This window comes from Phaenicophaeus curvirostris, chromosome 2, assembly GCF_032191515.1.
Source record: "Phaenicophaeus curvirostris isolate KB17595 chromosome 2, BPBGC_Pcur_1.0, whole genome shotgun sequence".
Lineage (NCBI taxonomy): Eukaryota > Metazoa > Chordata > Aves > Cuculiformes > Cuculidae > Phaenicophaeus > Phaenicophaeus curvirostris.
The window spans coordinates 67,475,970-67,500,416 of record NC_091393.1 but is presented as its reverse complement, the minus strand read 5'-3'; the positions used below and the strand labels follow the sequence as shown (position 1 = coordinate 67,500,416).

The 24,447-nt window shown below is 37.6% G+C and overlaps 1 protein-coding gene across 2 annotated transcripts in view; it reads left to right on the top strand.

Annotated features, from left to right (window-relative positions):
* Window positions 1-24,447, top strand: part of HEATR1 (HEAT repeat containing 1) — a 39,381-nt gene that overhangs the window by 9,335 nt on the left and 5,599 nt on the right. For both annotated transcript variants that reach the window (XM_069852354.1, XM_069852353.1), the window contains exons 12-38: window positions 856-963; window positions 1,336-1,431; window positions 2,436-2,524; window positions 2,812-3,023; window positions 3,302-3,423; window positions 3,909-4,106; window positions 5,794-5,977; window positions 6,238-6,386; window positions 8,461-8,653; window positions 9,180-9,352; window positions 9,692-9,859; window positions 10,710-10,952; window positions 11,714-11,845; window positions 12,235-12,341; window positions 13,389-13,532; window positions 14,292-14,410; window positions 14,679-14,800; window positions 16,196-16,324; window positions 17,756-17,986; window positions 18,675-18,801; window positions 19,566-19,732; window positions 20,370-20,416; window positions 21,238-21,361; window positions 22,156-22,296; window positions 22,515-22,804; window positions 23,609-23,759; window positions 24,239-24,397. In XM_069852354.1, coding sequence (XP_069708455.1) covers window positions 856-963; window positions 1,336-1,431; window positions 2,436-2,524; window positions 2,812-3,023; window positions 3,302-3,423; window positions 3,909-4,106; window positions 5,794-5,977; window positions 6,238-6,386; window positions 8,461-8,653; window positions 9,180-9,352; window positions 9,692-9,859; window positions 10,710-10,952; window positions 11,714-11,845; window positions 12,235-12,341; window positions 13,389-13,532; window positions 14,292-14,410; window positions 14,679-14,800; window positions 16,196-16,324; window positions 17,756-17,986; window positions 18,675-18,801; window positions 19,566-19,732; window positions 20,370-20,416; window positions 21,238-21,361; window positions 22,156-22,296; window positions 22,515-22,804; window positions 23,609-23,759; window positions 24,239-24,397 — 4,125 coding nt within the window. The remainder of the gene's footprint in view (window positions 1-855; window positions 964-1,335; window positions 1,432-2,435; window positions 2,525-2,811; window positions 3,024-3,301; window positions 3,424-3,908; window positions 4,107-5,793; window positions 5,978-6,237; window positions 6,387-8,460; window positions 8,654-9,179; window positions 9,353-9,691; window positions 9,860-10,709; window positions 10,953-11,713; window positions 11,846-12,234; window positions 12,342-13,388; window positions 13,533-14,291; window positions 14,411-14,678; window positions 14,801-16,195; window positions 16,325-17,755; window positions 17,987-18,674; window positions 18,802-19,565; window positions 19,733-20,369; window positions 20,417-21,237; window positions 21,362-22,155; window positions 22,297-22,514; window positions 22,805-23,608; window positions 23,760-24,238; window positions 24,398-24,447) is intronic.

Genomic DNA, 24,447 nt, shown 5'->3' with positions numbered 1-24,447 from the left:
TGTGGTTGATGCTGGGCACCACCATGTGTCATTAAGGCCTCATCTTAAAGATTTTGTCAGTGTCAGAGTTGTCTGTTTTGGAAAGGTTAACAAACAGCTTTATGGTGTTTAAGAGAAGGTGGCTCTGTCCTTTTTGTTGCATTGATTTTTATGAAAGTTTATGGTCAGTAACATGGAAGAATAGAGTGACTACAGAGTTATTCTTGTGCCATTTCTGAAGAGCAATTGAAACTCAGCCTAACCCAGAATAACCGTAAAAGCAACAGATCTGTCCAAGGAACTTGGAGATGGTTAGTATTATGACTCATTTTACAATGCTTGAAACACTGAAGGCACTTAGGAAAGGATGATAAACTACATAAAGAAGTGTTTCGTGTGTTTTTGTACTGTTTTAATGAAGGCAGAGGTTCCGTGACTGAAAAATAAGTGGATTAACAGAAAAATTAGGCACGCGGAACAAAGACATATGACTGTCTTCTAGCCTTTAAGGTTTCTGAGATAAGTGCATGCAATTCGACTGGCAAGGGGTGCCTTTTTAACAGTTTCTATCTGTGCTCTGTCACACTGACGTGGTCACTAGAGCTTTCTCAGAATCCTTAGATAAGCGTAGTGCTTTTCTAGGACAGAAGGGTATCTGTGGTTTACTGTACTTCACGAACTGTCTGCGAAAGTGAAGAAGACCAAATTCAAAACAGTTATAAAACATTATTGTTCAGAAATTGATGCTTTTGCGATCTGTATTATACACGTTTTATTCTGGTACACAGAAATGCTGAAGGAATTTCTCCCATTATCCTTATATATGCTTCACTTATTTTTAACGTGCAGTGAGTCATTCTGAAATCTGTATTTCAGTTTCTGGAAGACTCTGGTACCTCACTCCTGCTTAGTTTGAATCATCCTCAGCCAGCTGTGCGAGTCCTGGCTCTTCAGCACTTGAAAGATGTTTTTGAAACATCAAAGGTTTGTGTCCTGAATCTCTCACAGTACTGACTTAACATTTAATGTCTTCAGAAAGCTGTTTGCCTGACATACCAGTTAATGGTGTTTGCAGTAGGCTTCTGCCAGTATTTTCCAGTATTCTGGAGTCTGGATGTAGTTGTTGTTTACTAAGCTGCTTGTAGTCTAAGATAAAGTCTAAGTTAATGGATGCTTCTGGTTTTCTTTCTTCTGCTGTTGAAAGTTGTTCTGCCTTTGATGTTCAGTTTGGAAGATGTTACAAGTTTTCCTGTGCTAGGATTCTGGTTATTTCATTAAAAGCCTGTGAATTTATGAATTATGCTACCAACAAATCATTCTTTTTCCTTTGACTCTTTTTATCCTTTATTTTTCTAGGAAGGCTTTGATCAGTCTTTCATAGAAGCAGCAGTTTTTGATAGGCTCAAAGATGACAACAGAGATGTTGTAATGTCTGCTCTTGGTTCTTTGGACGTAAGTGTGTACCTTAAGTGTTAAGTGAGATTTTAGTTGATCTTCAATATGTGTGTCTGGAATGAATTCTTTGTAATTGCCCTTCTTCTACTCATGTCCTTAGTGTAAGACTTTTGTTCTTTAAAAGAATGAAGCAGCACAAATTTAGGAGGCTTGTGTTGTTTACCACCTCACAGTTTCCCCTCAAAGTTCTGCTTCTTGATCTTTCCTGAAGTGTTTGCAGTTAACCTGAATTTATTGAGGTTTTTTTAATATATCTAATAAAGCGTATTTAATCTTTTATTATTATTTGAAATGTGCTTCCTGCTTATCCTGTACATTTTTCTGTAAAAACACAAGCCATGTTATCTGCCTTTTGGATGGAAAATGGTGCAATGACAAGTCATTACGCTAGTGAGAAGTGCTCAGTTGAGTTTTTCCATGACAGTGTCATTTGGTCAGTTGATAGTGGCAAAGTCCTAAGCTCTGGCTCGGGTTTACTGGATAGGACTGTAGTATGCATTGTACTGATTGTTTCCAGCTAGAGTAACAGTCTTTCTTTTTCCTTCTGGTAGTAGTAGTGGGGAATATTATTAGCAGTAGTATAGTTGGTCTCGTGCATTCATTCATTCTCAGTCACTAAAAAATAGGAATGGAAACTCATGAATGCTTCTTTAAACTTTAGTATCTTTTGTTAATGTGCCTTATATTTTTGTCATATAGATGCTATGTAAAGTAAAAGCAATTCTTATTTAATTATGAAGTGTTTTATTTATTGTTTAATAATTTTATCAGACATCTCTACATTCGATAAATTCTCTATGCTTTAGCAAAGAGGGCATACTGGGCAGTCTAAGAACTTGTTTACCATGGTAGTGTTTTTATTACATTATTATTAATAGGAATGTAATTAGTGATGTTTGATCCTTGTTTCCACTTGGTATAGCAGGTGCATTTTCCATTAAGATATGGTAAGTTACTTTGTATTTTATTATACTTTTGTTTCTTTTTTGATTACTTATCAGGTTTTCAGGAAACAAGTCAATCCAGAAATACTAGTATCAAGTCTCTTGAACATCTTCCAGAGAGCTGATCTTTCAAAGGATGGAAAGTGGTATGTTTGTGCCTTTTTTCAGTCTACATTCTTTTTGTGTAAATGAAATTTTTCAAAAGTAATTCTAAAGAATACTTTAAAACTGGTTTTCACTTCAAATACTTTTTATTATTCTGTATCTTTGCTAAATTACAAGAGAAATGTTCCATTATTTGCATTCCATATCTCATTAATTTCTTATTTGTTCTCAGTGCTATTTGGATTCACAAAATAGCCATGGAAAATGAAAAGAAGTGTTGCTGGTATGATTGAGCAGTGGGTTTTGAACATAACTTGTTCTCTTTTAGGTACAAGGTTCTAGAGCGAGCAGTAAACATTTTAGTCAAAGAGGAGGTTTTGAAAGAGAAGAAAGAACTACTAGATGAAGCAGTAATGCGGTTGTTACCTTTTATGTTAATCACAAATGCAAATTCAAAATCTTCAGACTGGAAAATGGCTGTATGTCTGTCAGAGTCTGATCTCTGCTCCTTACACCCTTTACTGAAGGGCTGGCCAGAAGGTAAAGCATTAATCTTAACTAATTTGGTAAAATAAAAATTGTGACGATTTAGGATGTCATCCGTATTGAATCTAAATACTTATTGAAACAGACAGGCTGTCATTAACAAGCTGTCGTACTCTGAGTGTGAATGGAGTTCTTTAGAAAAAACTCTTTGAAAAGATGAAGAAATTGTTTAGTACGTTCCTGACTATTTCTAAATATTACTGAGCTATAAGTGTTTTAATATTGGATTTGTGTACCTTCAATGTCTATTGTTATTTTTTGCCTTGGAATAGCTCTTGAAGAGGCAATTAAATCAAGCAAGTCTGCAGAGTTGATTGGAGTGGCCAGCAAGAAAATGGTTCAGCTGTTTTCTGAAAACATGGCTTCAGGGTACCCAGCCTCACTATTGCAAATGGTATGTATACCGTGTTACACTAACTTTAAGAGATCTTATTTTCCAGGTGATAACAGTAGTAGAATAAATGTGATGCAGAAGAACTTTGTATGTGCTCTTAGCATTAGTTATGCTATCATCAAGTTGCTGGACAAATGTGTATATGTATATTGAATAGCAGACCCCCAGTGCTATATAGATAAAAAAGATTTCTACCTTAACATCAGGAAAGGAAGAAGCGAAGCTTTTACCTATTTGAACAAATGATTAGTGTAACTAAATTCCAGGAATTTTTGTTTCCTTAAAAAAAACCCAAACAGTTTAGAGAATAAACAAGCATACCTGGGGGTAGTTCCTAGTGACACATGTTTGTGTTGCAGCAGATGGTAACTGAAGGTAATAAGTATTTAATTGGACATGCAAATAAAAGATGGTATAAAATCATAGTGAAGTCCCACTGCCTAACAGACTTTTTTTGTTGTTTTTCCTCCACTCTTTTTTCTAAGGTTGATGATCTGGTACTCGTGGCTGAAACAGAATCTGACAGTGTGAGACAGAAAGTAGCTACTCATATAATTGGTTCTGTGCTTGTTCAGTGTTGCTGCAATACACAGGTGAAGGAAAGTTATCTTTCCATGGCAATCAAAGTCTTCTGTTTCTTGGATAAAAAAATTAAAAATCTGAGATCTTGTGATGCTGCAGAGGTAAGATGTAAACAGTTTGGAGATGGCATTTTTTTCATAATGAAGGAGTATTTTTTCTCTTTTTTTTTTTTTTTTCTTTCTTAATTGGAGAACAAGTAGTTCAGGAACTTAAAGGAGGACTGAAAATCTTACCTTCATTTCTTTTCAGAGCAATGCCACACTTGGCAGCAGTACTAGAAGCTGCCAGTAAGAATTGCTCTTGCACTTTACCACTCTAGTGAGTCTGCATTGTAAAATTAAGAGCTGGAGAGTTTTAGGCTAGCGTCCTGCTAGCTGATTCAATGTTTCAGTGCTGTGGGATTGGCACAGTGTTTGGAGCCTTTCTTCCAGCTACCCTGTGGCATTATGTGGCATCATTGTTTAGCTTAAGAATGTCAGGGGTTTTATCCATTGAGAAGAGGTTTTGATGGCTTGTTCTGTAGGGAAAAGAAGGAAATGCAGTTGAAAATTAAAAAAAACCTTGTGCTAAGGGCAGTTCCAGAAAAGGGACATGAAAATAATTAGAGTGTATGAACACCCCTCCTATGAAGAAAGGCTGAGTAGGGGTTATTCAGCCTAGAGAAGAAGAGGCTCTGGGGAGACCTTGTTGTGGTCTTCCAGTGCTTACAGAGGATGTGTAAGAAAGATGGGGACAGACTTTAGCAGGGCCTGTGGTGACAGGACAAAGATGAGTGGTTTTAAAGCAAAAGAGGGTAACTGTAGCTTGGACATAAAGAAGAAATTCGTTACTATGAAGGTGGAGAGGCACTGGAACAGGTTGCCCAAAGAAGCTGTGGACGCCCCATCCCTGGAAACAGTCATTGTGGGATTCAGCAGGGCTTTGAGCAACCTGATATAGTAAAGGATGTTCCTGTTCACTGCAGGGGGCGTGGACTAGATGGTCTTTGAACATACCTTCTAACCCAAACTGTTCTGTGATTTTACGTTTCTATGAATTGCAACCTCAAGCTTCCCATTGCAACAACATTGAAAGTGTTGTTCCTGAATTTGTTGAGTTTTGGTCTATTGTGCAGCTCCATAAGCAGTTGTGTTGACACTTGTTGGAAAGTAACATGGATGCAGAAGGAAGAGCCACCAGAGGGACAGGAACAATGTTCAAAAGGAGTATTTCTGCATCTTTTTACTACCTTCTTTGCTTTATTTTTTATGCATATTTCTCATTAGGGTTTTCTTGATTTATTTTGTTGTTGAAACAGTTTGTTTTTTCATGTGTAAGAAATCCATGTTAGCAGGGCTGTGTTTCCGGGCATGCACCACCTCACACACACAGCAATAGATGGTAATTAGTTATTCTGACCTCAGATTATTCCATAAAAGATTTTTTTTTACATACAAATATCAGAAAGATACGAATTTTGTTGCTGGAACAGAGCTAGATGAAAGGATTAAACTGAATGTTCATGGAGAGCTGTGAGTGACTCCTAATCCGTTTGAGGAGCTTTTAGAGAAACCGGTGGTTTTACTCTTCACTTATCTCACTTATGTACACTGTTAATTACAGTAGTAAGAGCTAGCATGCTTAAAACTGCAGATACAGGTTTAAATGTAAAATCAAAAATATATTTCACTTCATCAGAGGACCTCTTTTGTGGTTGGAAATTAAATATTGCTGGATTTTAGTGAAAATTTCTGTCTTCTGTTGCATAAAATTGTGACAGTATACATTAAAATTTATTTTCCTTCACAGGAAACTCCCCTAAATTGGTCTGTTGAAACGACAGAGGAAACTTTGGTGCCTAAGGACTTGTTAACTGCATATATAGAAAAGCTCAATAGTGATCAGACTGCTCATGCAGAGGAGTCAGCTATGTTACTGTTCTTATTGAAAAACTTCATCAACGGCCTAAAACCTCCTTTGTCCTTTCCAAAAGGTAGATGTTAAGGTTTTGAATGGGTTTGATATCAATGAAGTGAAGAAAGTTTTAGGATGGGGGAGGCTTTGTCTTCAGAAGTTGTTGCTTCCCTAACATTCATCCTTTTTTATTATTGAGATCTGTAAAGGTGACTTACTTGTGAGCATGGGAACTGGCAAATTTATTGTTTTCTTTTAACTAAAGATGTCTATTGTCTCTTGGTGTCTGAAGGTATTGATATGCATCCACTGTGTCTTATTTATAACCTGTATTTTTAGAGGAAACTTGGTGGAATCCCGAATCTCTGAATCAAGATAGCAAAGACTACCTGCATCTCCTTTTGGGACTATTTGACCTGCTTGTCTGTGGAGCTAGTGAGGGAAGTGATGCTGTTCAATACAGAGCACTGATGAATCTCCTGCTTAAGGTATTATTTTTGCATATGTTGCTCTGAATTATTAGACATCAATTATTATGCAGTTACATAATTTTAAGGAAAACTGAGAAAAATGGAGAAATCCTCATAGCATGCTCATACTGTGAGAAGATTAGAGTCCAAGCTTTAGCTGGTCAGTTAACCCTAATTAAATGCAATAAAAGAAAACTAAAGTAAAAACCCAACAAATGGACCCGTTGAGACAGAGGTGAAAACCTAACACTGATTTGCAAGCTTGAAGCTTGAGCTAAAATTTTTGGACCTATTTGGGAGCAAAGCAAACAGCTGGACTGAAAAATCTGTTAGTTTTTAAATACAGAAAATGAAAAGAAAAAGATTTAGAAGATAACGAACACTTTCTGTAACATCATCTCATGTTTTCTCCCCTGCATCAAGCAGTACATTTTTGTGAAGAGAATATGGGATTTTGGCAGTCTAGATTTTAGATAGCAGGGAGTAATTGTTCATTCTGAGGAAGAAGGGAGCACGTAATGTCACAAAGCCTCTCATTACTGGAATTTGATGCTATTTCATCAAGAACAGCACATGACAAATACAAGCAGTGGAAGGAAAGAGGAGCAGTGATTTCATAGTATAACTTGTTTCTGATGTTAATTCTTGTATATAACTGTCTAATTAACAATCATTCCAAGATGTAGTGAAATTGTACTGCTACTGAGCTGTTAAAGAGATTGATTCAGTGCCTGGCTAGTTAAAGGTTATCAGTGGGGAAAGAAGGATGATATTTTAGTGGGATTTTTGACTGAGCAAGCTGGGTCGTACTCGACAGAAGAAAAGGTTGGAGGAAGAACTACAGCAGGTTTGTGGAATGGCATTAATAATGTCCTGGGACCTAGTCAAGGCAACAGCTGCAGTAATAATTTGCTTCTTTCATTTGTGGAGTATTGCCAGTTTCCAGTTTTGAGGGTGTTTAATTTGGAAGGGATAACACAGTTACTTTTGCCTGCCCTAGAACAGTTAATGTAAGTAGAACCTAGATCTTGATGGACTTGTAGATAAGAGAATAGGCTAGAGTATGTCAGAAGCTGTATCAGTTCTGGCAAGCTGCTCAAGCCTGTGGGATGTTGAGTGGGCACTGCTGTTTTATGTATGAAGAGCTCTTTCAATTACAGAGTGCGTCTTCCAGAGAGAAAGCATACTAGCTATTGCCAGACCATGGAGGAAACAAGAACTTTAGATGTGGGATGTTATTAAGAGACAATGTAACTGCTTCAAAATCAGAAACTATCTTAGTTAAATTTTGACAGAAAGGTCTTAAAGCAAAGTTAAGGTAACTGGATGTAGATGTGTGAAAAACTGAACTGAATCTTCTTGGAGCAGCCGTTACTGCTCGGGGAGAGGTAGACGCAATGACCTGTGCCTTCAGTGGTCAGTGATACATTTATGATTCACGGTTTCTTAATTTTGGTAAATGCTTTGTTATTATAAAAACTTTACAGCCAATCCAGGACAAATCCTAAGAATAAAGTGTGAACATTGAGCAGAGAAAGTTATGCTGTGCAAGGAAATTGTGTGTCTGATTCTTTTGAGACGCTGGTTTATAGACTTGTGAAAATTACTGTATGACTCATGAAAAAGTCAGGGGTTGCTTAGAGCAATTCTAATATTAAGCTTATCAGTGCACAGAACAGGAAGTAGAACTTCTTTGTTTTGCACGTAACAATTTTCTTGTGCAATTGACATACTATACAAATGTTCATACAGATGCATTTTTAGTCTTTGATTTCAGTTTATGATTTAAAAAGAGGTCACTTGTACTTGCATTCCTGCGGACTACAAGTTACCTGTTAAACCAAGTGAGCCAGCTGTTGAGCAACATGTGGACTTGTATACACATGCACGTACTGTTTACCCAAAAGCATCTACTCAACATTTTCTTCCTAAAAGACATATTTTCTGACTTTTCTAGTTCTCTTTGTGTGTACTCTGTTCATTTGTGTGGTTTATCAGATATTGTACACAATAGTTTGCTAAACAAATTTAAGTTACTGAACCAGTGCTTTTCTCTTTGTTCTTTTTTGTTTGGTTTTTTTTTAATTTTAAGGTACATTTAAAAGATTCAGAGTATTTCTTCAAATTCCTTTCAATTTTATGGACTTACAGTTATAACCTTTCAAATCATCTGAACTATGAGGTCAGTGCAATGCTACAGACTCAAGCTCTCTATATTGGTTATGCACTGCTTGAATCACAGACATATCAAAAAAAGAAACAGTTGCTATCACCGTCATCTCCAGGTAAAGTAAAACAATATCTGTCTCTTAAAATAAGACTTAGTCACAGTATTGTTTTAATTTTGTACAATTTTACTGTATTTTAGACCATTAAAGGTATCTAGTTATTTATGTTCAGCTGCAGTTGGCTGAGATAGCTCTTTCTCTTGCTGATTCACTGCTGCAGTTACTGGCTCAAGCTTGTAAGCAGGTGAAACTATTTTTTTAATCCTAAAGGTGTTAAAGAAACATGCTTCTGTGCTGAACAAGTCAGTTACAGCATCTTACTTTTTGTGCTGTATAAGGATGTGGCACTAAGTATGAACTTTCTGGGCTTAAAAATATAAGGAATGTGATTGAAGAAGTTCAGAGCCATGGATCTGTGAGATTCGTGTTGGTTTTGTGTAGTCTGGAGGTTTATAGTGAGAAGAGATGACTTTTTAATTACAAAGTAATATTGATGCCTCTTCAGGGATAGATACAATAATATTCTGACCACTCATTTTATTCTGTTGTCTCTTCCTCCTTCCTTCCCTCACTCCTTTTGCAGTGGTGATATCTTTGCTAATTAACTTGGGTAGTCCTGTGAGTGAAGTTAGAAGGGCTGCTCTCAACTGCCTCCATTCCATGAGAGGGGTAAAGGAGTCTCTGTTTCATCCTGTTCTTCAGCATTTGGAGCAAAAGACAGAAGAGATCATATCTGACCCTACATATATAACACAGGTATTTTTGTTATTAAGGTGTACATTAAGCTTTATCTGCTGCTGTGAGCTCCCATCTTTTCTAAAAGAAATCAAGTTAACTGGGAAGGCTCATGGTCTTTCTATGTAGCAAACTGTTGGTTTTGGGTTTTTTTTAAGGACTATAAAAACATTCAAGTCATTTGTTACATACAGAGAATTGAGAACATCAGTCAAATAAGAGGTATTAAGTTGTAGTTTATTTCCAGATTAAGAATTCTGTTTGTATTTAGATAGTGTTATTACAAAAACATTCAGTAGATGTTGTTTTAAGGCATTTTTGTTATGGGATAACTTAATTTTCCCTTTGTAAATGAACTAGATTATGGAATCTCTATTTGAGGAGCTTGAGACACAACCAAAACAGAAATCCCAGAAGAAAAAATTGTTGGAACCTTTGGAAAGCATACTTGATTGCGTACAGAACCCTGTTTTCCCTTCATATATTGCAAGAAACTTACTGAAAATTCTTCATGAAGTCCATGGTGAGGTAGGTGCCATTGTTCTGGGATCTTTGTTGGATTCTGCACTTGATTGAGATGCTGAAATCAAATTTCATGTAATAATGATGCTGTTACATAACTTCATAATGTATTAGACTATTAGGCATTAAGTTGACACCTTTAATAGTATGCAGTAGTACTGCAAAGCATGATTTGATGAAACAAAATGTTTGCCTGCTCCATCCAGGAATGTAAAGGCTGCAGAATTTTGCCCTGGAGTTCTTAAGGAAACTCCCTTGATGTTACTGAGGAAGACTGTTTCAGAAGGTTTTTCCAGAAGACATTTATTACCTTGCTTAGATGTCAGTGAATACAGAGTTTTCTGTAGAGAACTGTAACGTACTAAGTAGTGCTATCAATTTTATTTTCATGCATTAACCTCCTCTTATCTAATATATTCAGAATTCCCTAAGTGCTGGCAAATACATGAGGTCAATGTTCAGAAATGAATGAAATTATGGTTTTTTGTGCTCTATTCAGTTGTACTTTTCTTGAAGGGATTATGAACTGCATAGAGGAAAAGTGTTCTTGCCTCACATTTGGGTTTTGTAGGAGACAGCAGTCATAAATCAGTGGAAAAATTTTTCTTCTTTCTGTACTTAAAAAATATTAAATACTGCTTGGCAAAGGAGAACAAGAAAGTAGCAGATGAGCGTGTACTCGTGGTAATCTTACAATCAATGGTGTATTTTTCCTCTTGAGCAGCTGTTGCATAAAATACTATATGCAGTGTGTTACACAAGAGGAGCATTACAGTAAAATGGAAGTTGTGCTACTAGAAGTTTGTTAAAATGAGAATGGATAAAAATTTCTGTTATTAACTTCCTCTGTTTACAGATGATTCTTTCTCACCTCTTGCCTGCACTAGACCGGTTGCTAGAGAAGGTGTTTGAGAAACCCGAGGCAATGTTGAAGGATGAAGTTATTCTCCTGCATCTCATCCTTGGAAAGTTTAATGAATATTCAGCAACACTCTTGTGCAAGAATCAGCAGAGTCTAGATTTATTTATCAAAAGTCTGCATGCTGCTAAGAAAATCTATGAGGAAATTCCACCATTTCAGATAACAGCACTGGGGCAGGTATGGCTTTATGAAAGATCTTTGCTTTTATGCTTAAAGCAAGTAAGAGTGTTTAGGATTGTGTTTATAAGGACTCTTCATGGGTTAAGGAGTCTGTAGTTCTTGAGCTGTTTTTCTCTTAGTAGAAGTCTTCAGGGTCTTCATAGTGCCTTTCAAACATCTAAACGGGCTACAAAACTTTCTCTCAAGTTTACCAGGAGGAGAAATTGGTGCTTGCTTTATTTTTGCATTTTGACAAGTACAGAATAGAAGTATCATTGTGTTTGCATGTAGACGAATATCTGTCATTTCTTACAGATACTGCTGTTCCACTGTCCTTAGTTTTTGTCAGTCAGGTGGAGGCTTTCGTTCATGTTTTTCTTCTGAGCAAAAATTGTCAAAGAAAATACAGTAGGTGAGAAACAGGCTCGTTTAAAGAGGCTTCATATTCGAGCCTTCTGTCATGTAATGCAGGCATTAGTGTATACTTACCAAAGGCTCACAACAGCAAGTTTGTTACTGCAAATAGGCAAGCTGTGTGAAAAATTTTGGGAATGAGTGTGTCTGGATATGTCAGAAATATGTGCTTTACCTCTAAGGATTTCTGGATATATACAAATACATAATTAATATGCAAATGTTTGCAATATGTGTTCATGCTAACATGCATGTGTGATTGGGTGTGTCATATATCATCTAACATACTTAAGTTCCGTAGCCTGTGATTTTGTTACCCTCTTACAGTAAACCTCTCCATATTGTTTCTTTTTTACCTTTTGTAGATTACTAAACCGTTCTTTGCAGCTGTGTCAGATGGGATGGTGCAACAGAAGCTGTTAAAAATATTGTTTGACTTACTGTTAAACTGTAAGAACCCTCTTTGTGCCCAGACAATTAGCAGTGTGTTTAAAGGGGTAAGTGGCAAGCTCCAGAAAACATAACTATGTTCAAACCTGTTGTGGTGGTTCTATGTTGCAACATTCAGTAACAGGCATTTGTATCATTCATACCATGAAAGGAATCTGAAACTATTTGTCACTTAATGGTGTTAATTGCAGAGAAGTTTGTTAAATGGCTGCTTTTAGAAGGTATTTCTTTAAAAGCCATGCATCAGTCATTTACTATACTATAAATGAATTCAGCAGAATTCACTTTGTGCTGCACCACTGGGATATGGCTTGAATATGTGGACTGTATATCTGTATATGCATGAGAGGAGTGTGTTATTAAAAGCATGAGGAGGAATAGATGTGTGATATGACATGTAGTTCATTGGTATTTGCGTTATTGTTCTTTGTGGCAGATTTCAGTGTGTGCTGAGCAGATTGTTAGGGAACTGGAGCTTCCTGAGAAAACTAAAAGTCCAGCCACTGTCCAGCAAACTAGAAGGCAGAAAATGCAGCAACAGAGGTAAAATAACTAGAAACCCCAAAATGCTATCTGTACAGCTTGAAAACACCGCTTGTTTTACTACTTTGCATAGTTTGTGCTGAAAGCATAAGTATCTCTTTCTTCTTTTCCCCTGTACAGTGAATTAACTCAGAGTTACTTTTGGCAGGAGAAAACCAGCTCATGTTGTTGGTTGAGAAATGATGGAACTGTAGTCAAAATTTTAAAAAATACATATTCAATAGTTTTAATGTTGTCATTTCCCCTCATCGAATCTGACTTGACACAAAACAAAATTCATTTTTGCTGGCATTAAACTTTGTTAGTAAGAAAAATGTATGGACAAATTACATGCACGTAGCTGAAGGCTACAGATTCTCATCAAAATATTCCTGTTAGTTAACTGAGAAGCAGTATTTTCTCTCAGTTAAACCGTCAATCTAGTCATTAATGTTTAGACCTTTGTCTTCTTTCTTCTCTCAAGTCCCATAAGGAAGGAGCTGTTTTATCCACTCTGCTTATTCTCTTCTTTAAGAATTGGCTGTCAGCCCTTGTTCAAACAGGATATTGAGTTGGTTTTCTTGGTCTGACCTGGAAAAGCTGTTTGCTTGACCTTCAGTCATCACCCATTAGATGGATCTATCTGTAAAGGCTGTCTGCCAGAGTTTATAAACACGTGCTTGCACACACACACATCGCCTGCATAGTTAAACAGTTGGTAGTTCTGGCAGTGCAGGTTTCCTGGATGGCAGGCAAGTCGGCATTTGAACAGTTATTTGGTAATAGATTTTATTTTATTTCACAAAAATTTGCTTCATTGTGTGGAATTTCTGTACATACAGAATGTATACTTTTTGGTTTTTAAGTTCAGTCTGGATTTTCTGTTGATTGTTTAAAATGTGTTGCTGCTTCAGTCAAAAGTGCATGCTTTGCCAGGAGAAACAGTAAGGGATACTACAATGTGAAAGAAAATGTGTCTTTTTTACTTATGCATGTGTTTTTTTCCCTAAAACACTGTGCTTCTTTCCTTGCAAATGTACATACTGATTATTTGTCTTACTTTTATAGAAAGCCTCAGGATGCAGAATTGGCACTGGAAACAAGCCACTTCAGCTGGCAGAGGGTTATGCTCATTCTGGAATTGCTGCAGCATAAGAAGAAGCTTAAACGTCCACAGGCATTGGTACCTGTGCTTTTTAATCTGCTGAGCCGGTAATCATGCCTCCCTAATGCATAAATCCTTCACCATTCTCTTCTGCAGCAGACCCTCTGAAGTGTTAAAATATGGGCTACTTTCTTGCTGCTTTGTTGCTGTGTTTTATAGCTTAGCTTGCCTTTTTTTACTTGAACTTTTTAGGTGTATCAGATGAAGGGAAGGGGAAGTTCTTGCAGCTTTTTTGTCCTTTAAACAATATGATAGGCTTATGAAGATTTTCAGCTGATGCATAGCTTCTTATATGAAGACTTTGTTTCTCAGGTGGAGGGCTTGGGATTGCTAAGCAGGGTGACACCTGTGCTAAAACTGGCACAATTGACAGGACTTGTGATTTTGAGAGTTATTATATTAATTCTCTAAGCTTTAAAAATCCTCCCAAAACTTTGGGGAATGAACAGCCTTCATCCAGTCCAAGAAAACTATCGCTTTTCCTATCTCCAAGCACTAAGGAAAGTTTATATATAAATTGGGTATTTATCTTTTTTCATTATGACTTGCTTTTATGTCAATCCTATTTCAGGTAATTATTTTATGCTCTTGACAGTACTTTGATAAATGTCTTCTATTAGACCAATGGATGCATTTGAAAATAAAAAAGAAAAAATAATTCTTGGCAAACACTTTTTAGAAGCCTCAGTTTAGAACTTCTGTAGAATGAAGATTGCAGATTCTTAGTTGTAGTTTAATATGCCACTTGGTCACTTATTTTTCTGTCTCCTTTTTCAGTCTCTAATTTTTTTTTCCTAAATATACAGGTGTCTGGAACCTACGGCATCAGAAGAAGAAAATATGGAATATACCAAGCAGCTAATCCTCAGCTGCCTGCTAAATGTCTGTCAGAAATTGTCTTCAGATGGTAGCAAGATCCCAGCAGGTAAAAATTGCCGTGCTTATTTCTTGGTACTCCTCACATCTGTACAGTATTTAAACGATGGCCTCTAATGTTTTTCTTCTCTTTGTCTACACTGTATTGTTGAAGAGAGAGAGTTCCCTCTGTAAGGTGTACAAGTTTGCCTTCTTTAATTATTTTTTGTAGATCCCTTAGGTATGGTTTACAAGTTAAAACCAATGCTTGAGTGTACTGTTTATTCCTGCATGGTTGACCATTAAAGTGTTAATCAGTGACTATTTTTCACTTGCAGATGTCCTTGACAAAGAAAAATTCAATGTGGAATTGATAGTTCAGTGCATCAGGATTTCTAAGATGCCCCAGACACACCACCATGCTCTGCTTCTCCTCGGTGCTGTTGCTGGCATGTTTCCTGTACGTGGTACCTGAAATTTATGTATTGCATCTTCTCTTCAGATTCCAAGTATTAGTGAGGAAGTAGTGAAGTAGTACTTCCTACTATTCCAAGTAGTGAAGAACATAAAGAGTTGTTCTATGAGGAGAAACTTACTGAAAGGAGCAATAGGCAAAATTTACAGGTTCCCTGCTATTTTAGGGCTTTCATTCCATTTTACTTGAAAACAAGCTTCTGTCTTGATATTTTGGTCTCTAGACATTTATGTCTTGCAATGAAGCAATTAGAAATGGAAGAACCTTTCTGACAACAGCCCTGCCTCACCTTACTACTGTGGTCAAAGCTCTAGTGCGTGATTTCTTCTTTCCCCTGCTTTTTTATGTACAAGAGAGAAAGCATCTAGCCCAATAATGTGTATTCTTACAAGTTCCTATCTTGTACCACACCGAGAAATTTAGTTGTAGTTGGTGATAAAACCAGGTTAATTTGATTTTAATCGGCCAAGAAATGGTGTTTCTTCTATAGGTAGAAAGTTGACTGTATGCTCACTCTTCTAAGTAAGATTCTTTTGCTTTGAAATGATCAAAGCAACAAAACGTATACAGATGCATCAAACTCAGTTAGTGTCTTTATCTCAATACTTTCTCCACACTTTTGGAAAGGCAGCGTTTTTCCCAAAAGGCAAAATTGAAATGTTTTTGACAAACTTACGGAAGGCTTGACTTTTTTAGTCTTGGTATCGGTTTCCTTTTTCATCACTTTATTGCCACCACCTGCTACAGATCTGAGGTTTTATTTTTTACACTAATACGGGCTCTTGTAAGATTTTCAAGGTCAAAATAGAAGTAAATATTTTGTATGAGTCTCATTTCTCTTTTTAAATCTAAGTCACTCCTTCAGTTCACTAAAAGTGAATGAAAAATGTGCCCTTCTGCTCTAAGTTCTGGCAAACTCTAGGAAAATAACTGTTGAACTAGGTAACACCTCTAATCTAGCCCTTTCACAATTGCTTACTGTGATTACAGTCTAGTCCCCAGAAAATAAAAAAATTAGAAAGAACATGGCTGGTTTCCATTGTATCATTGTGGCTATTGCAGATGTCTAGCAGATTTAAAAAGGGTAGGTGGGAGAGGTATGAAAATCACTGGAATCTCTGTCATGCTCACATTTGTGCTTCTACAAATCTCCCCATAGCTGATTTTGGTTTTCATGCTCTCCTGGCACTGAATTGAAGAAGTAGCTTTAAGGGGCCCTATGCACTTAAAATTAGTTCAGTGGAGGTTTTGGAATATACTGATGATTCTTATTTTCTTTTCTAGGAATCTAGTGGCATTTGTGGGAAAGAGAAATGCCTTAAGGTGTAATATGCAGAGCAGCACAGTTTAAAAAGTAATCTCATCTGTCTTCTTTTCCAGGATAAAGTTCTCCATAACATTATGCCCATTTTTACATTCATGGGAGCAAACGTCTTGCGTCTGGATGATACGTACACATTCCAAGTCATTAATAAGACGGTGCAGATGGTTATTCCTGCTCTTATACAGGTAAATTTGTCTGCTTAATGGAAGGGAGTAGAGAAGCAAACAATTACATTATTAATTAAGTATAGCAAATGGTTTAGAATATCAGCGGTAGAATAAGTTGTAGCCTATTCTAGGATTATTTTTAGATAGATAGTAAATTATATATCATAACTTATTAATAGAGTACTCCTTATCTGACCAACTCTGTGTTTATCAGACTACTACTTCTTTTTAATCTTATGAGCTCCTGCACTTTACAAATGGTTTAGCCAAAAGAGTATCAGAGCTACACCTAAAGAAACATACTTTAAGTTCAAGTTTTTCATCACAGTGATAGCTGGCAAATTCAGTAGAGGAACCATTGGAAATAAGAAGGTGGTTATTAGTCCTATAATAATAAGCTCGTATCAATACTACACGTGGTCTGAGAGAAGCGGAAAGGTAAAGTATTTGACAAATGCTTTTAATCTTCCAGCTGATGTTTGTCTGCATTTTCTTGTTATCATTGTTTTTCAAAGGGGATGTCTTTTCTTCAGTCAGATTTCACTTGCACTTAATTATTGAGTAATTCCTAGATATAAACATGAAAAATGCCATACAAATTTCTTATGTAAGATGAATCAGGAAAAAAGAAATCTTCTTCTAACAATTGGCTGGGGATTTCCTGGTGTATTTTTTAATGACAGATACACAGGGGTTTGCATGCTCTTGCAGATCTCTGTTAGAGAAATCAAGTTGCTGTCTTTTTTTTTAAAAAAACCCAACACTTTTCATAGCAGCCATCACAAGTTTCTGTGACCAGTTATTTCTGGCACACACAATTATTCCATGTGGGGAGAGTCTAAAGTTACTTACTTGAGATCGTGTAGCCTACCTGTATTATTTTTACTAGGCCCTTGAATCCAAGACCCTAACTATCAAGTTTACAGGCAAAATGTTCAGAAGGATGTGGCACTCCTTTTCCTTGGAAACATCCTGCTTGTTTCAGCTGATGCAAAGTATTGTTTCCTCTCCTTCTCCCTCTCCCTCCCTCCCTCTCCCTCCCTCCCTCTCCCTCCCTCCCTCTCCCTCCCTCTCTCTCCCCTTTTTTTTCCTGTCTCTCCTTTTTTTTCTGTCTCTCTCTCCTTTTTTTTCTGTCTCTCCTTTTTTTTCTGTCTCTCCTTTCTCTCTCTCTCCTTTTTTTCTCTCTCTCATTCCCTCCTCTCTCATCCTCTTTTTTTTTGATTTACCTTTTCTTTTAATTCTATTTGAAGCATCTTCCTTAAACACTGAAAAGAAACTGCATGATTAAGAACTGTTTATTTTGGAGCATTTATATTTTCCTTGAGATTACGCGTTTGGTAATGTTGTTAGCAGGCATGTAGTGTTTTCTCTCAGTTTCTGAATTTACAAGAAAGCCCTTGTCCCCATCTGCAACCATCTGTCTCAGCTGCTGTACCTCTTTGTACCCAGGCTGAAGACAGTGATTTGTCAGAGTCCTCGGGAAGCGTGGAAGAGGTGGTGATAAAGATCATTCGAGTGTTTGTGGACGCTTTGCCCCATGTGCCAGAGCACCGGCGCCTGCCAATCCTGACGCAGCTGATCACTACAGTGGGAGGAGACAGGTTCCTCTGGGTTCTCCTGGTGCTGCTGTTCGAGCAGTATGTGACCAAAACTGTGACAGCGGCATCAAGCACAGACAAGGTCAGAAGATGAGTGGGGTCAACTTTTTATTCAGAAGACTGATCTCCTTTCTGTTTGTGGTCTTGTCTTTAAGAAGGTGCATGATAAGCCTCAATGGGCTATGCTAAAATAAGTAGTGAGCTCTGAGCTTGTGCTGTAGCAGAACGTGATGATGATGTCGACTACGATTTGTATTGCGGATGCAATATTGTTTTGTCTCAGAGACTGAACAGTAGATCAGATCATATTGTGCAGCAGTCCTTGACCTGAAGAGCTAATCATCTGGTTATGAAGGGCTTCAATGAACTTATGGTTTTGGTGGTTTTTTTTTTCTCTTTAACTGTGTTTGTGAAACAAGTTACTGGTCTTCCTGTATGGACCAAGATAAAAACCCTGTTATGTTTTTGTGTAGGAGGGGCTCTTAGATTAAGTGAAAGCACAGTATATGGGTAAAATTAAAAGAATTATTAAATTAACATTGGTGAGATGATACAGTCTTTGCTGTAGCAATTTAATCTCTTTCTACATCTGCTGGAACTATGTTCTCTCCAAGAGCTTGCTGATGTTACCCTTGGTGTTAATCCTGGCAGTATCCAACTCACCATGGCAGTTTCACAAACTCACTGAGGAGTTTCTGAAGCTTTGTCATTATTAGTAATGTTTTTTTATTGTTGAAATAATTTTTTTTTTATTTCTAAACCATAAACAGGATGCTGTTCTGGAAGCAGACACTGAATTTTGGATTTCCATCTGTTGCGAATTCAATGTACGTTCTCAGTTCCAGAGCATGATGAAAATAATACAGTACTTGGCAGAGCTGCCAGAGAACAAAGAAGGTAACCACAAAACAGAGCCATCAAATGCATGTAAAAATTCCTGTTGCAAAGGAGAAGGGGTAATGGTTTTAAACTAAAATAGCATAGATTCAGACTAGATATAAGGAAGACGTTTTTTACAGTGAGGGCGGTGAAACATTGGAACAGGTTGCCCAGAGAGGTGCTGGATTCCCCATCCCTGGAAACATTCGAGGTGAGGTTGGACAGGGCTCTGAGCAACCTGATAAGTTGAAGATGTCCCAGCAGGGAGGTTAGACTAGATGAGCTATAAAAGGTCCTTTTCCACTCCAGTAGCGGAGCATTAATGAATATGTTTTACTATTTTTCCAGTCTGTTATTTCAAAGACCACTGGGGAAGGTGGGTGAGGTGTGTTCGTTTCTTCTTAAGTTAGGACTTGCCATATTTGTTGTTTGAATGCGTTTTCTCAGCCAAGAAGGAGCAGGTAATGACACTGAAAGCAGTTTTCCCAAGTATGTGACACACAATGTATGTAGTCTTGCCTCAAGTGTCTCTCATGTTTGTAGCCAGTGCACTATAGCAACAAGAAAAAAGATTTTTCAAGTGGAAATGATCAGGTGAAATGGCACTACTGTTGAAATGAAAACATTATTTCCTGTGGGATTTCAAACCGTCTTTTTTTGAGCTTTGACATGATTTTGGATCCTTGATGAGCATCTGACTGTCGTTTCCTTAGTTTCTGTAATCAGAAATCAAATGTCTTTTTCTCTTGGCTGCAAATTTGTTTTGTGAATATTTTCAACAGATGATCCTGGGCCAAAACAGTCAAGAACGTGCAAGACAAAGCTAAAAAGTCAGGATGGGCAGCTCTTTAATGTGGAATCTCACTCAGACAAACAACTTCGGCATTTCAAATTCTTGTCAGTCTCATTTATGTCACAACTTTTATCCTCTCAGAGTTTTGTGAAGCAGGTAATAAGGGCAGATTGCTTTTAAACTGATCCCATTAAGTAATTGTGCTGTATTGTAACGGGTGAAGTCTCATTTTCTTTATAGTGTGGCTTTATATTCGAAGGGGGATAAAATAATACTCTGTCCAGTGTATCCTGCTGACACATTTATTGACACAGTTTTGCAACCTCTCCGTAATGTTAATTATTTTTAATAAGGCCTTTCCAGATAGACTCAGTTTGTGTGATTGATGGATAGGTAAGAAAGTGAAATTCTGGTCCCAGTGGATTCCCACTGGCTTTATGAAGTGCAGGAATTCACTCACTGTCTGCATAACTCCAAGCTTGGTAGGATTCATATTATGAACTCTGAAAAGACAAAGTGAGTGTTCTGAGTTTTAGACTGTGACTCTAGCTGGAAGCAACTCCCAGTGCCTCCGATGAACATCATCCACCAGAATTAAATGTATTTGCAACGGTGACTGTATTGCATAAGATTCTTATATTTTCTTTGAGAACATTGGCTTAAGTGCAAATGTGGGGAAGTCGCCATGTTAGTGGACATTTCATTCAGAACAAACACATTTGTGTATACTGGAATATTAATGAGGGGATGCAAGTTTCACCCATAGCATTTTCATTCTTCCTTTTTAAACCAGATAGTTGAATGTGATGAAACAGAAGAGCTGCAGGAGTTGGAACAGAGGTATGCTTTAAATCTATTCCACTCTTCCCATTTCTAGCTTTTACTGCTACCTGGGGATACTTTTCAAGTGTAGTCCCATTAGAATATTTTTTTCCCCCCCAAGATACTTTTAATGTTGTCCACGGCAACAAGCAGTATTTGTTATATGCAAGTTATTTGGGGTTTGTTTTGGTGGTTTTTTTTAATATCCTGTGGAGTTTCTTATTTCCTGCTTAGCCATAACTATTATGCTATCAATGATGGAGTCTCTAAAAGAATTTCAGATTTGTTCAGATTCATAGAGTGAAAAAAAACATTATTCACAGGTGCTCCTTTGAGAAAACTACCAGTGATCACAGATCACAGTTGTTCTATCATTGGGCTATAATAGTTACTGATGGAAAATGGTTGGACTCTATGATCCGGTGGGTCTCTTCCAACCTGGTTATTCTACGAAAACTGAGGGTTTCTTTTGTGGAGGCTTTTCTGTTTGTTCTAAGTGAATAAAGGTGTGGGATTTATTTTAAATGCTGTGTTTCTTAAATGCTCATTTTTAAACATCTATATCTTCCCAGATTCTTTTTGTTTTAAAGTAGAGTTCTTAAGTAGAACTACTGCTGTATGTAGATGCTGTTAGGCATACCAGGTAGACTAGTTTAACGTGCACTTGATTTTCCTTATTGCCATAGCTTTTTGTTAATACGTAAATGGGATCCACTAGTCACTAGGTGATTCCTTTTCCTTTGTTGTGGCTGTCTCATGAAATTTTATGCTTTTCTGTAATAAGATCAACTTCTTTAGTGCCCTTGTTGCTTACTAAAAGATGCTTCCTTTCCGTCTAGGCTGTTAGAAGACGTTCTTCGCTATATAAACACTGTGGCGTCTTCAGTGGAAGGAAACGTGGACAAGCCAACAGCCAAATTTTGGAGGGTTCTGCTTAGCAAGTCCTATGATATGCTGGATAAAGTATGTCTCATTAGCCCTCATTTTAGCAGTAGGACATTCCTGCTTTTGCTTGTTAATATGGTTGTAATCTTTGTAGGATTTCTTGTTGGATTAGTACTAATCTTTAGTAGATAGTCTTGCAACCTGGCGCATCATTGTTCAAATTTGTTTAACAACTTTAACTAAACTCCGGCTAACAACTTAGGCAGAACAACCAGAAAAAAAGTCAGAAATGCTTATTTCCTCTAGTTTAGAATTCTGCTGGCTGGAAGCAGTCATTTCACTGTCTGTCCCCATGGAGAAGAACGCTTTTGGCAACATTTCTCACAACTAACTCCTAAAATTATTTAACTAATGCTAATGGAACAGCTGTATATTTCTATGTGGGATTTAAATGGAGAAAAAAATCTCTATCTCCTGGCATGCTGTGGACCATGCATCTTTTCACAGCTCGAATTTTGTTTTTGTCTGTGAAGCATATTTCAGTTTTTATGATGTACATGCACAGGGCACTGCCAGAAGTATTTTACGGTAAGGAGGGATAGCTCACCAGTGTAGGCAAAAGGAATTACTGAGTAAATCTTGGAGCTAGTGCATATTGGCTGCTTAGCAGCCAGTGAATGTACATTAAGTACTGTAACTGGAACCTGCTTTGTTCTTCTGTTTGACTCATACAGCATTGCTAGCCCGTTCTGTCTCCTTTGATCCTGAGACTCATGTGGGAAGTTGAAGAGAATTGCTTATCTCATTTGGAGGCTACTGTTTTCGCAGTGCATGGAAGAGTGTTCATGGTATTGTTTTGTGTTTTCTTGCAGGTCAATGCCTTATTGCCAACAGAAACCTTCATCCCTGTAATTAGGGGACTGATGACAAATCAGCTCCCATCTGTGAGGCGTAAGGCAATGGACCTTCTGAACAATAAGGTGCAGCAGCGCACAAAGTGGCAGAAGAGCCAGGTGAGGCAAAAGTGGTTAAACTTAATTCCTTTAGCAGAAGTCTGTGGAAATAGATTGATGGGAGAAGTGATTTGCTCCATATAAAGACACCGAGTACCAGTGCCAAGTCTGGCAGGCAGCTCTTGAGTAGCGAGATGTAGGCTATTTGCCTGTAGTTACCTTGCAGGTTCTGAGTTTCTAATTGGATGTCTAATGTTTGTGTTCTCTTGTCCTCTCAGATCCTGCAGCTCTTAGAGCTCATTCCTGAGCTCATTGCGATTGTGCACTGTAAAAGAAAGGAGGAAGAGGAGGAGCAAGCTATCAACAGGCAGACTGCTTTGTTCAGCCTCAAGTTACTCTGCAAAGGTTTTGGCACAGAAAACCCAGTGCCATTTATACCTGTTCTGAAAACTGCCATTGATCTAATCTCTTCAGAGAAGGAAGAAAGGAATGTGATGGGAAGTGCTTTGCTCTGTATAGCTGAAGTCACCTGTACACTGAAGGCCCAAGCAATACCTCAGCTTCCAAGGTACTGTTGGGTTTTTTTAGCAGAACCAACTACAGCAGGAACTGATTCTACTACATTTCTACTAAACTGGTTCTACATTTCTACTAAAATATGTTACTGAAGGAATGCTGATGAAGGTCAAGTGGCAGTCTGCCCATGGGTGTGTTTTGTGTAGATAACAATGAAGGTGGTATTGATGCTTGATGATGTTTCCTGATCATAGAACTAAGTAGCTAGTAAAGAAATTCTTAAGAGTTTTATATCAGTTGAGTTCATTATGGACTCTGCTGCTGTGAACAGAGTGGCTGTCTTCCTAGCTTTAGAAAAGTCAGACCATATTCTGCACTTGTACTGTAGAACAGATCACATTTAAAAACATGAGAACCAGTGCAGTCAGAAAACCTGTAAGCTACATTATTTTATTCTCCCTGTTCAAAAAGAATTCAAGCATCTAACTTGTTGCTTTTCAGACTGTTTCATCTCATTACAAATATGTTTCTTATTTTCATTAAATATTTAAACTAAAGACAGCGCTTCATGCAACCTGATCTAGTGAAATATGGCCCTGCCTATGGCAGGGGAGTTGGACTTAGATGATCTCCCTTCTGATCCAAACCATTCTGTGATTCTAAACTTAATATCCTTCATTAGCTTCGCAAAAAAGAAATACAGCAGAAGACCCCAGAATACTGAATTTTCTCAAATATACATTGTCATGTGAAAACTGTCCCTGCAGGCATAACAGATGGATTTATGTGATATTGAGAGTGTGCCTCCATATGATCAGTGGTTTCACCTTTCTCTGCTATGCTTGGTTATTCACAGGCTGATGCCGGCACTGTTGAAGACTTTAAAAAACAAGAAGGAACTAGTCTCTAATGAGATTTACTTGCTGAGTGCCATCACTGCTTTGCTGAAGGTTGCAGAAACACTAGCACACTTCCTTAGTCCTTATCTTTTGGATTGCTTGCTGCAGGTGAGCTCTCCAACTCCTACAGATACGTAAAAGGGGATGGGATCTGCCCAGTTCCTAGAAGAAGCTACAGAGATTACTTTTTTCTTGCTCAAACTTTCAACTATGTATATATTAATCTACTCACCTTCTTATGCAAATAACTAAGTTAGAGGATGTAAGTGTCTTGTACTCCTCCCACTGAGAGGTTGTAGTTTGGAAAGAGAGATGAATCCTGAAGCATCGTTCTGTATAATCCTTTATCTCATCAAATCTAATAGCTCTAGTTAGGGTAATTCTGCCCCCCTGCCACTGACATGCACATTTTTTCAGTGTTTGCCTTCTGAAGACAGTGAGGGTCTGTACACAGATATCTCAGTGAAAGGTGCTCCAAGTGATGCAAACAGCAAAATTTCCATCTGAAACTTGCAACAGACAACTACTGTAAAATAAATTCTTGAGTTGTTTTAAGTATGCCTAACTTTGGTGGGATTTCCTGACAGATTGTCCGCTTGGAAAAGATTGCGGTCGAGTTTGGTCCTACTTCCCAGATAAGTTTACGCGTAACATCATTGAAAACTATCCTCGCTACAAGGCTTGCTCCCCGAATACTTCTGCCTGCAGTTACAAAGTGTTACAGTGAAGTAGCAAATACTCGGAAGGTAAGGCTTTTTTCCTTCTTCTGAATTGTGATTAAAAAGAAACAAAAAAA